Consider the following 13,627-nt stretch of genomic DNA (forward strand, 5'->3'; position numbering starts at 1 on the left):
ACACGCACACACACTCTCACACTAACACACACACACACAAACAGAGAACCAACCAGGCTGCCCATTCTCCACCAGACGAGGAAACCATTTAGTTCTCCTCACGCCAAGGCCAAGCAGACAAACGCACGCCCCCTCCAAAAAGAGGCTGAGAAAGAGGTTCCCCAGTGCAGGAAATGGCAGAAGGGGCCATTGGGATGCCTTTAATTGGAGCACTCCCATAATCACGGCTGAGGAAAGGGGCCAGCTGCTTTTCCTTAATGGAGCCGCAGAAGAATAGAGAGAAGAGAAGAGAAGAGAGCACATCCCTGTCTCCCCATCACTCACAAAGGCAGCGCCTCACTGCTAACTGTGTGTGTGTGTGTGTGTGTGTGTGTTTGCGCGCGCGCAGTTTGTGCACGTACATGTATTGGTTTGTGTGTTCACATGTGTGTAGGTAACTATTTAGGTGTGTATGTGTGTGTGTGTATGAGTGGAGTGTGTGTTTTCAAGGTGTAGCAGAGGAAGGGTGTGTCTCAGGGCCTCCTGCCCCTATGTTGGCACCTCTGGCCCTGCACAGCGCCCTGTGATGATGTGGAGGGTGACGGCAGCCGGGATCGGGCAGCGGGCAATGTCTTCCCAGAACCGGCCGGCCTCCCCAGCCCCAGTCCCAGTCTCTGCCCCTGTCTTCGTCATGCGGCCACATTAGCGGGATTTAGCATGTAAAACAAGCCCCTGATCAAAGGCCGCTCGGCGCTCGCTTTATTACGCCTGGCACCAGACGGACCCTGCTTCTTATTTGGCTGGAGGACCATTTACTTTTCAGCATGTAAATCACTCATAATCACTCCTCCCAGTGCCTGGCTTGAGAAGAAACACACAACACACACACACACACACACATTCACACACACTTACACAGGTCAGAGGAAACGTACCGAGACCGGAGACCCAGCTCTGAACTCCTGTCGGAGATCTGGGCAGGAGTAAATATTGATGTTCAATAATTACTTGGTCAATACGGCGTATGTGTTTACATGCTGGCTGGTGTTGGGTATCGGGACCTCTATCTTGTCTGCAAGTATATGAGCCTTTCCGTGCTTATTGGTTTCAGACATGCTAAATACTTTGTGTGTGTGTGTGATGCTAAATACTTTGTGTGTGTGTGTGTGTGCGTGTGTGTGTGTGTGTGTGTGTGTGTGTGTGTGTGTGTGTGTGTGTGTGTGCACGTTTATGATTGAGTTTGTATTTTAGGTCATCTGTGTATATTATGCACATATGGATATGGATCTTCCATGTTTGCTTATATTTGTTTCTGTTTGTGTCTATGAGCACATGTGTTTGTATGTACACATATTTATATGTACTGTTTATATGTTGGGGGTTGTACTGTGTGTTGGTGTAAACATATGATTGCATGTATATGTAATTATGTATGTATATGTATATGTTTTAACACTGTTTTACTCTTCTTGTGTGTTGAGCAGAGTTGCAGAGGGAGGGGAGCATTGAGACCCTCAGCAACAGTTCTGGATCTACTAGCGGCAGCATCCCCCGCAACTTCGAGGGCTATCGCTCGCCGCTGCCCACCAACGAGAGCCAGCCGCTCAGTCTCTTCCCCACCGGCTTCCCCTGAGACCCCCGCACGCTTCTCCTGAGACCTCCACACACACACACACACACACACACGGAGAGAAGGATCTCCTACCCCCCTGGACCCCACCACCACCATCCCTCCTCTTGCTGCCCCCTGATCGCCCGCCAGACAATCGTGATGTTTAAGACATACCCATCATCCTAGGGGGATCACACACATGGGATGTTTCTCTATGAGGCCATCACTCACCCCTCCTCTCCTCCCCCTTTCCCCCTTTCTTCTTTTGTGTCTTTTTCATCCTTTCTTCACCCCCCCCCCCCCCCCCCCCCCAACCTGACCACTGCCCTGTTGATCCCAGGATCCCAGCCTCCCCATGGTCGATAAGGCAACATCTCAAGTCAGGATGAATGAATAAGGATGACCCTGTCTCCCAGCGCTATGCTACGCTACGCCGTAACTGAATAACTTCATGTTAACTTGTGTTACAACAGCACTCATAGGTGTTGTATGTCGTCATAGGATGAGTTATTCCCTTCTGTTCCAGTAAATGAGAGAGACAGAGAGGAAGAGAGATAGAGAGATACAGATATGTGATATTTTTGTCTGATGTTGATAGAAGGGATCATTTTGTTCCACTCACCTGTGGATGTGAGCCACCATTGATATCATCATCATCATCATCATCTCCTCTTATACAGTATGTGACTGTTTCCACGACTCAATGACTGAATAGACATGCTTGTGGGACTGTGTGTGTGTCTGTGTGTGTGTGTGTGTGTGTACTGATTACCTCTACACTGAGCGTGAGCATGAAGTCATGCGATCGTTAGTGTTTACTTTAAACGGATCCAGCAGCGAGTCAGGCTGAGCTGAGGGTTGGCTGGCGTGGTGGTGGTGGTGGTGGTGGTGTTTGTTGTTGAAGCGCTTGCTGCTGATGCTGCCGCTGCTCCTCGTCTCTCAGATGTGTAATTGTAATTGCCTTCAGGTGATACTCTACCTTTTCCTCAGACATGTTTTTTTTTGTTTGGAAACACATTTCAAGTTGAAAACAGATGAAGGCATAATCAGACAGGCAAGACATGAATTGCAGATCCTCAGTCGCAATTTAGAATTGAGTTAGCCCCTATAGCAGCTTAGCCAGGTGCCCTTTTTAAATCATTCTGTTATTTCATACATACGCATGGCTTACTAAGACATCCGTTTTTATTGATTTCTTCTTTTTCCCTCTTCTTGTGAACCTGATATTGTTCAGCAAATTTCTTTGTATTCCTTGCTCCATGTGCAGAGGTATGGATTTCATATTGTAAGATTTTTGAGCCTTTGTGGGTGATTTATTTTCCGTTGCTGTAATTATATTTCAGATTTTTTTTTAGGATGTATTCAATCCTTTGATTTGTTTATTCTTACATGGGTTGCTTTTGTTTTGTTTTTTCATAAGGGATTTTAAATGAGCTATTTGGAGCCTATTCATGTTGAAGTAGGAGCCATGGTCCTAACACCAAAAGTCTTGTGGTGCATGGGTGGTCCTTTAGCCTGATACCTGGTGTTTAATCAGGTTTTACACACACACACACACACACACACACACACACACACACACACACACACACTTACACAATTGGCTAACTACCAGCTCACTTTTAAGTTCACACCAATATCTCCAAGCTGAGCTGACATAACTTGCACTAATTTTAAAACTGTTTCGATATCAACATGAAATTATGAAATTATGTTTAATTTCCGAAGTAGATCTACCATTTACCACAGATTTACAGCCTCAACACTTAGCCAAGTATGCTAGTGCAGAGGACAGTTACAAATAAAAAGTGCCCCATGTTGATTGTACATGACCTAGCAATGCATGTATTAGATAAAAATGAATGGCTTTGAGTGTTACAGAGGAGAGAGGGGAGAATTTTATGCTTGTTAGTGTATGGCTTTAATAGTGGCTTAAAGGGGCATGAGGTGTATCTGTGAATGAAGCACCAGAGGACTGTAAACATTTTTTTCTTTGCTTTGTTTGTTTAAACGTTGAATGTTATTGCCCCCTCCTTAGCCATGAATCTGCGCACGTGACATGAAAAGACTTCAGAAAAAAAGGCCTTTTGTCTGTTCTTTGAAGACAACGATGGACACATACCTATATATTTTTAAATAGTAAATTTCACAGCTTTTTTCCATTTTAATGTGTAATATATCTTAATAGCGCATTGTGTGTACTGAGCAATGGCATTACTGCGTGTTAATAAAAAGGAAAATATTGTAATGACATGTTGAGCAAATTTTGTATTGAGAATAAATGCTTCCTTCTTCTCACTTTGGTGTCTTAGCTTGGCCAGTCAGGATTGCTGTCCTCCACAATCTCTCATACTCATCTCCAGGCTGTTGTGACTTTCTAAGTGTTTTTGTTTTTAAACATGCACTAATTCCATTTCATTGGCTATTCTTTCTTTTTTTTGTCAAGTCCCACTACTGTCTGTAATTAGCTTTCCTTCCATTAAAATACTAATGTGAAATGATTTGTAAAAGAGAATTAAACAGAAAATATTTCCCCAAGACTACACTGCCACAGTCACTTCTTTTCGTGCATGCAGAATATCTTTGTGTGTGTGTGTGTGTGTGTGTGTGTGTGTGTGTGTGTGTGTGTGTGTGTGTGTGAGTGAGTGAGTGAGGGAGAGAGTGTGTGTGTATATAATTTTGACAATTATTATTTTGCAATTATTGTGAAATATGTAAAACCAATGCACTCCACTCGGCTTGTAGAAAGATGGTATCGCCGTGCCGTTATGATTAACTGTGGGCTTTATTAAAAGTGTTGTAAGACCGTCATAAATAACCATCAAAGGCCCTGATGTCAGCGCAGCTCCGTGAAACATGAACTGGGTCTCGTCAAAGGCCCCGAACAAAACCAGACTGATGTAAATGCAATGGTCTTTATTGTCTGAGATCACAGAGAAAGCAAGAGAACAAGGCAACGAAAGCCGCAGGAGGAATAGACACAAGTTGACATTAGTCTATGTTAAAAAAGATGTTTTCAGACACAAAAAAAGTCATTTTGTCTGTGATATATTTAAGGATCCTGTGACATTCAGACATTATATCTCGCTCGCTAAAGAAACACAAGTACTGTCTACAAATGAACACACCCTGCCAGACTTGCAACAACATCATTGTAGAAAATCTTTTTGAGCATCTCTCCTAAAAGTACCAACTGTGTGTGCTACGGTGCCGCTTGCAGAACACAACTGAGTGGTCTATGGTCTTGCCATGCTTGTCATCAGTTCCTGTGTGCTGTGGCCTAGGTTGCTTACAGTACTCTGGCTGTTTCACATGACGGATGTGAAGCCTCATTACAGAACATACCTCTGAGATAACCTTGGGGCTGCCTTCTCTGCCTTTTATACGCCGTTTCCTGTGAGGTTAAATGAAACAATACTACTGCATTTTGCATAAGTGGCTTGGAGGAAAAAGAACACTGTGATCATTTGCTGGCACACTTGGATTGTGTTTCCCTTTCGTGTGAACGCCTGTAAGTCTCTAAAGATGTCTGCTATGGACGCGTTGAATTGCAAATGTGAAATGATCTACCCTGCTGGCTCCTTCGTGTTGTCCAGGGGGATGTGCCCATGGGTGGAGTGCCCTGCTCTCTTACCCACACAGGCCTTGGGTCCACTCACCATGGACAGGACGGGCCCCGCCCTGGCCCTAGCCCCCGCACAGCGCCTGTATGGGGGGAGAGAGAGAGACAGAGAGAGAGAGGAAAGAGGGCGTCTGGAGACTGGGAATGATATACCTGCACAGATCTCCTTGGCCCGGGGAGGGTCAGGTCATGTCACATCTCTGGAGCTTGCAGCCTAAAAATATCAGGCCTAGAGATAAGAGTCATTTGGAGGTGGTGGGAGCCCAGTGTCTTTTATACAACTCTTTAGGAGTCCTGGGGTGACCAAATTATAGAGCAAACTGCATCACCTGATGGACATATATTTATAGCCTGTTCTCTTGTCCTTTCATTTATGCACTCTCATTCGACTGGTAATGATGTTTGCTGTAGATAAAGTGTCATCCTTGCTCATAAATCAGTGTGGGCACTTCTTGAGCTGGGTTGCAATGAGTTTCAAATTTAGTTGTGGTGCATTTACTTTAGGTTGGTCAAGATGCACAATACACACCCTGTTAATCTGATTATGTTTAAAAGAGCAGAGTGCCAGCGCGACAGCACTGGCAGACAGCAACCTCTGCGGCCCATGGCCAGTCGACTCAATGCAGTCCGCAGGCCAAGGCGCACACGTTGCATGCCAATTTGTCTGCTCCCCTTGGTCGAGTTTTAAACCACCGGCAAGCAAATGAGGAAGGTTCGAGTTGCTTTTCAGGTAAAAGTTCATTTACGTTCACGGAAATAGAAGAGGAGGAGGAAGGAACCTAGAAAGCCTCCTTTGAACTCACGTACCCTAATTTGGCGATCACTGATTTAGGACAAATGCTTTTTAAAATGCGTTGCTTTGTCTGCTCTTTGTATAGGCTACTTCCACTGATCAGCTGCCTGCTTGTGACCTCAACATGTGGTTGGTTAACACTGGACACTTAAAGTGGAATGCAGTCAAAGCATTTAGCTACGCAGTGACCTGATTGGCAAAAACTCTGTTGTGCCTTCCTGTCAAATTAAATAAAACGTTAATTTTAAGAGGTACGTGGGCAGTCTATAACATTACACTTTGTTAGGAGTTAGAAGACCACAACAATTTGTGTAAAGACATGCTCATAATATAAACCACGTAAACCAGTGCAGCAAACTTCCTTCATCGTCGGTTTTCTTAGCCTACATGCTAAGAGGGTTATTTGTGTGCAAGTTAGGTTAGGCTTTTTTATAATTAGATGATGTCATGTGAGGATGTTACGGAAACGGTGTAGCCTACTGTAAATTAAGTTAAACTTTAAAAATGTTTAAACCTCGTATAATTTCATATCACGTCACATAAAATTCAATGTTCTTGTTGCGCGGATTGCACCGTGAACTTTGGATCACACTCAACAGGTCGACACAGCAAAAATAAACAAGAGTCTGGCTATAATGTGACGTTCAAACCAGACAAGTGGATGCCTTTTGCTGGATTTTAACGGATGAGAATCATGCTTGATGTATTTGGTGACAGCACAAACCGCTGCTTGCTTAAATTGTTGATTAAGACGAATTACCAAACACACAAACTCTGTCGCCTAAAATAATTTGTTAATATCACATTACGCCTCCAAACTGCAGACCCTGTGGCCATTCAGATAAATCATTTGTTGACTAAGCTATATACCCGAAAGCACCGTCATAAACATTTCCCCTAGATTACCATGTCAACAATCCGCTTTGAAGTGAAACTATACCTTAATATAGACGATCTTAAAATTGTGTTGACCAGATGAACTGTCAATACCCACCAAAGACTAAACTGAATGTTATTTTTGTGTTATTTGTGTCTATATTATTAGACTTACAATGGAGCTGATGTCTGTTTTCAGTTCGGCTTTTATATTCGCATCTTGCAGCGGTGATGCAAGCGTGTCAATTAGCTCATGAATGGACTCGATTAGATCATCTTATCTCCCGGAACACCGCGAGCACCTGTGTGCGCGCGGTCACATCATGTTCATCAGCGTGAGCTCTGTGTGCAGAAGATCTGATGATGGTATGGGTAGCCTACCTACCCACTAAAATCATGTCATTTTAACAGCTTAACATCAAATCAGTGCAAAGAAAACAATGCATTCGTGACCTGCAAGTGGTGGAAAGGTGCCCTTCTGAAAACCGTGGGGGAAAACAGCTAAAAAAACATAAAGCATCAAAAAGCAACGAACATTTAAAATTCTTTCATATTATTTTTCCTATCGATTAATAGGCTATATGAAACTGGTATCGTGTGAAACTGTACCCCGTTGATTAGGCTAATCAGTATACCTGCGTATTATAAGGTTAATTGTTATTTATAGACTGATTATTATATTATGATTATTGCATATCCCAGCATCGCTGAGAAAAAGAAAAAAAGTTCCCTGGTTGTTTAATAATTTCTGAATTTAAGTTTCATCTACAGTGGCTCCAGAGGGTCTTTTGCGAATGTTTCCTTATAAGCCTATCAATGTGGGATTATCAAAGTGGTCCATTTCATTTCAATAGACCGAAGCAGTGATAGAGGCTTGGGCCACTCGCATACATTATACTGTGTTGTAAGATTAAAGCCCAACTAACTTTTTAAGTGAGTAGTGACTATTAGCAGTTTGTAGATTGAACGATTATTTGTTAAATTTAGATAAAGGACGAATTGTCCCAAATTAGCCGCTGCAGAATTTGCATATAATGTGTAGGCCTGTCATTTGTTTTCCCCAACTCCACTCCATGTTTCTTGCTTTCTCTTGGCCTACATATTTTCATTAGGCTTAATAGCAAGGCAGGTCTGTCGACCACTTGTTGCCCTTTTTTTTGTCCGTTAGCTTTTTTCCGGTCGATTTTTAAAAAAAGTATTAGCGTCTTGATTTGGGAGAGGTGATGGGGTCAGCAATCGGATTAATAATACATTCGTTTCAATCATACATTCACTTCTGGCGGTTCATCGGTTGTCTGTATTAAACCTAATTCATATAAATCACAGCGGCATTAAACGCCACCATATTGCTTCCTTAATAATTCGAAGCAAATCTCTTCGAGAGAAAGTGATGTAGGCATCCTGTACTGCAGCCAGCAGAGTCCTCTCGGTTGAGCACTGCCGAAAACCCCCGGAGGTTAGCACGGGGGAAGGTGGAGTTTGCCCGGGTCATGTGAAGTGTCACTGGACAAAAACAAACCCACCTGCTGCAACACAGCGCACCGCACGGAAAGGCTTCCAGATCAAAAGCGCCCCAAGCACTCCGGGTGGACAGGCAATTGCTTTGTCCCTATAGTTGTGAGCTACACGCCTCACCTTCCGCTTCAACCTAAATGAGATCATTAATTTGCGTATTCATTTAGCCTGTTGATGAAAAGGTATCTTAATATTTTGTTTGCTTTGTTTACAGATTTCAGCTTCTATTATCCTAGCCTGCTTGATGAGTCCTCAGGTTCAAATGTTTCCACAGACTTTATCAATATTGGCTGAGTTGTGTATGTTATAGGCTAGGCGAAACGCACCCTATCCCCATGCCCAGTGTAATGTAAAACCTGTTACACTGAAAGTTTAAAGTCTACATTAAATCATTGCTACTCCGTTTTTAAGTAACCGAGGTTGATGGTCTAGGCCACTCATTAGAAAGGACAATTCTACAAAATCTACAATTGTCTTAAAAACAGAGGTCTTGTGAACAAAAATGAAACAGCAATAGGCTCATGTTTAAACGTCAGCTATGTATAAATGTTTTCAAGTACACACACACACACACACACACACACACACACACGCACTGCGTATTGTGCCTATGACCTGCAGAAAAATAGATAAGCACAGGAAAACGGAGCAAGGTCTCCTTTATTCCCTGGGGTAATTTAGCGCCCCCACCTGTTACCTGCGGAAGGTGTCCTATAGACTGGCTTCTAGCCTATTTATCTTTGGAACCTTGGAAATTGCCATAGTGTGTCTGTTTAATCGATGTTTGAAACAAGTGCATGGTTACTTCAGCAATGGCATAGTTTGGACTATGTCTTCCTATCGAGGACCATCGATTTAGGCCTCATTTAAGTTAATATTGGACATCAGATCAACACGAAATGTGCATTCTGTACTGATTCAGATATTTTCAAATATCTTATTATTTCTGCATTGTTTTTGTATTTAGGTGTTTTTTTTTTTACTACAAATAACTAGTTATTACATTTGTCAAGTAGACTATTTCTTTCCAACCCGGCTTATCTAGGCGCATAGGTGTTTATTGTGTATGTTTTCTAAGTTTGTGGGTATTTTCTGCCCTGTTCACACAAACAGTACAAGTAGACTGTATTGGGTGTCGAAAGAGTTTGGAGTAGGCTAGTGAACAAATTCCAGTGTTCAGCTGCCCTTTTCGTGTATGCGGTTGCCATTAACGGAGTCTTTGGAGCGCATAAAAATGGGTGCTTGGCGGAGACATGGGCTCTCGCCATGTTTTAGACTTTGGAGCTGCCTGTATGAATTGTTATTTTTTCACCAATCAGTCGCAATTTGAGCAAGTGGATGGGACAGGGCACCGGTAGCCCCGCTGACTCGGGTCAATGAGACAAAGTGGGCTGGGAGAAGAGCAAATTACATGCGTTCGCAAACAGAGTGGAAGATGAAATGCAATCTTTTAATGAGAATAAAGAAATGTAAAGAAACATTAACAGGGTGTGCGTGAATGGACAAATCCAGAATGAAAGAAAGATGGTGAGAAGGAGGTGGAGGGAGAAAGGGAGAGGGAGGGAGAGAGGGAAGGAGGAAGGGAGAGGGGGCTGGTAGCTAGCGGAGGCGCTGGGTATACATGTGACAAGGGGAAATATGAGGGACTTTGACAGGTCTTAAACGGTCTGGCGCCAAGGCCTCAGTCTACTGGCTAAATATAGCAGGAGAGATGATGCAGAGAGATGGGACGAGATGATGAAAAGATGAAAAGAAGGAGCAACGATGTTAAAGCAGAAAAAAAGAACAATAGCCATTTAATGACCAATGCGCCTTACAGCGTCCTCTTATTCCATATCATATGTGCAAAGTATTGACAAGTCTCCAAACTATCTTCATAGCAACATATTCATTTCCTCGCCGTCCAAAAAATGTAATACAATTAGAGAAGTTATCCTCAGCAGAAATTTCAAGGACGCAAGGTCTAACAGCAGTGTAGTGGGGCATATTGCGTGACATGGGTTTATGTGGAGTTGCGTCTTAGTAGTCTACTCTATAAAAGCTGCATACATACAAGACTACTTCCATGTAAGCAACACCGAAGAGATGCAGTAGGCTACGCGGAATGTCTCGGTGCACCAGCCACTTGTTAAATGCACTCGCATTAGAGATGTGTTGCGTGTCGTCTTTGTAGAGCCTGCGCTGAACAGTAGCAGTGCCTGGAAAAAAACTTTCCAGCACCAATGACTTTGAAGTCATCTGTGATAATACCACAACACTTGATTACATTCTTGTCGGTTTCAGTGTGTACAACGAGGAAGCAAAGAAAAAATAAATTAAGCGTAATTGCAGGAACTGTGTTGATGTGATTAGTTCCTTAAGTATAAACACAGAAAACCATTACCATTCTCATCTGTTGTTCATCTATTTCCATTCAAAACGCTCATGTCAAACTTAAAGCCCCAAAATCAGCATAGCCTACTGTTTAACATTTATTTCTCAGTTCGTTTTTGATCCGGTTCATATAAATTATTAACGGTTAATTAAAAGCTTCTACGCATTATTATTTCCTTAGCAAGTTCACAATACTCAGCAAAAAATAACTGCTATGAATTGAAAGCAAAATAGTGTTTAAACACATTGATGCATTGGTGTTCATTACAGACAGAGCCTGGAATTAACTTTGGTAATTTAGGTAGGCCTATTTTCATAACGTCCTGTTCTTGAACTTTTCTTATTAGACTTATAGGCTACAATACAATACCACACTATTTACTGATCATTGTAGTAGACATGGTTATTTGTAAAAAATATCTGAGGGGAGTGGACACGGGTCTATAGGACTAAAGTATTTGTTACAGTTTGTGAAAGAGGAGCGCTGTGTCCTATGATTAGTTCACTAACCACGATCAACAAAAACACCTTGCAGCTATACATCCGATCTGAGTTGTACCTGTTTGACCAACTGAATCCACAATCATTGCTCATTATTAAGAATTCTAAAAGCAAACTTCAACTTTTTGTTAATAGTTCACAAACCAACTTTATAAAATATTATTTATCAAATGTTTGTTGTGATGGTGTAACTGCATGAAGCTGGGATGGGCTATCCTTATAAGATAGGCCCATTTTCAGACAATGTATCGGAGGTTTGCATAGCTGTACTCCTGATTTATGGTCTACTGTGTAGTTTGTAGTTTTTTCACTGCACCCCTTTTAGCAACAAGTGTGTAAACCCACTTCTGAGTTTGACTGGCTAGCTGATATTTTAAACATACCTGAACACTTGAAAAAGCACAATTCATGTGGTCCTTATTTAGTGTTGGGACATTTTCAAATAGAAATCTGATTCTAGGTCTTGACTTTCAAATAGCTTTTTTCCAATTTGCAAGGTAAACAGTTTTGCAGCTCAATACATCTATCATTTTCATTATCAAGAGGAGCGCCTTTTTATTTCTCCTTCTCGAACGCCTACCAGCCATCACTGGAATAGATATTGCATCGTAATTAGCGTTCAGGCAGTTTCACTGGTTTTGAAGAAGTCAGTTGTTCTTTGCAAACAGACGAAATGGCATAAGTCGATCATAAATCCACCATCAAAACACTAAAGTGTTATGACGGTGAACTATGGGCATATTAAGGGTTAATAAAAATATGTTTTTTTTTTTACTGTGCGTTGTTTTTTTGTCTTATGTCATGCAAAACAACATTTCTTATGTCATGCAAAACAAAATTTATTTTCTGCCACGGGACCGAATTGTTGAATTTTGAATAGCCGTCAATATGCCATCTTCAAAAAGAGTCTAAAATGAATCGGGCAAACTAATTGGGTCTATTCATCAATTTTTTGCCGGTTTTAAAAGCTAAGCATAGAGTCGGCTCAAGTGAATTTGTAACCTAAAGTCTCAACTATAAGCCGAAGGTTTTGCGTGAAAGGGTTAGGGATTGGAGTGCACTGTTGGAGGATTGCAGGGTAAATATGAAGTGACAAGAGACGGTTCTTATTGTGGTACGGCAGCCGACTGGCGCCAAGCGGCTCTTTAACAAACTGGATCCAAGTTAATCAAGGGTCCACCGAAGGGTTTCTTAAAGGCACACACTACAGTCTCAACTCGCTCTAGGATCCACACCAGGTTAGGATGGTGAAAACTTCACAATGTGGTTTGACGCACGCACGCAATTCACCTCACCCCCCAGTAAGGTGCAGCTATGCATATTACGCCAATTTTTGTATGCCTTTTTATCATCAATTTCACCGTTTGTCTCGGGACAAACAATCACATAGTGACGGGAAAAAAACAGATGCTATCTTGAATAAACAATAGCCTTACTACTCATACATGAATTTAGTGTATGCTAGTTTAGTTTCGGAAACGGTAGCCTATATACCCTGTACTGGTGTAGATTTTGTTCTCTATAATGTCAGTTTGATCTCACATTAAATGTGTTAGGCACGGACTCTACAACATACATCGCCGAAAAAAATCACATGGACATTAAGTTGACATAGAATATGGATTCGCACTCACCCTGTCTCCTCGCTTGATTTTAGGCTTAAGAATCTTTCAACCCGTTTTTCCTCTTGCTTGAATGCGGCATCTGTGTCTGCGCTTTTTCGAATGGCCCGGGGCTGCCGTTAAAGTGGCAATGTCCGGTTTATTTGCTGCTGTCCTTCCCATGTAGTCTCTCGCAAAGCTGCAGCGAGTCGCGGAAATGGTCATTGTTGGGATAAATGTTCAATATCGTCCTATGGCAATCTTACGCCCTTCACGCTCCCCTTCCGCAAAATCAGCCATTCATAAGTTAATAAATCTCCAACAGTGCGATCTTAGCCAACCAGACAGCCTATTGGCGAATGCAAATTATTATTGGTTGTTGGGAGGTCAAAACTCATACAAAAATATCGTGCTTTAAATAGATCACTAAAGCTTTCCCTGCTTGTTTTGATTATGTATTTTCTGTCGTTGCAGTTGCATTTGTAGGCTATGTTCTATGTTCATTTTGTTGAGTCCGAGGTTTGTAGGCTATTTTTTTAAATATATATGACTGTAATAACAACGGCAAAATATAATAAGAATTAATCGCAATTTGACAGTGTTTCAGTGCGTAGCTTTGGTGCCCCTGGACAAGGTGAGCAGGACCTCATCGTAATTATAAAGCGCAAGCCGATCGGAGTGCTGTCTCCACCGGCTAAGAATTGAGGGCTGACCCGGTGCTTGGCTTGGAGATGGGGGTGGGATTTCCCGATCTT

General features: G+C 42.2%; 1 protein-coding gene and 1 long non-coding RNA gene across 2 annotated transcripts in view; one reads left to right on the forward strand and one right to left on the reverse strand.

Moving 5' to 3' along the window:
* Positions 1-4,124, forward strand: part of bcas3 (BCAS3 microtubule associated cell migration factor) — a 239,076-nt gene extending 234,952 nt beyond the window's left edge. Inside the window, 1 exon segment of the mRNA XM_042063522.1 lies at positions 1,464-4,124. Coding sequence (XP_041919456.1) covers positions 1,464-1,612 — 149 coding nt within the window. The 3' untranslated portion in view covers positions 1,613-4,124.
* A 368-nt stretch (positions 4,125-4,492) lies between these two features.
* Positions 4,493-13,605, reverse strand: LOC121683750. The gene is made up of 2 exons (XR_006022897.1): positions 12,906-13,605; positions 4,493-5,296 (listed from the first exon to the last, which is right to left on the reverse strand). It is a non-coding gene; the product is annotated as an uncharacterized LOC121683750 (long non-coding RNA).
* Between the last annotated feature and the right edge of the window lie 22 nt (positions 13,606-13,627).

This window comes from Alosa sapidissima, chromosome 15 (assembly GCF_018492685.1).
Source record: "Alosa sapidissima isolate fAloSap1 chromosome 15, fAloSap1.pri, whole genome shotgun sequence".
NCBI classification, from domain to species: domain Eukaryota; kingdom Metazoa; phylum Chordata; class Actinopteri; order Clupeiformes; family Clupeidae; genus Alosa; species Alosa sapidissima.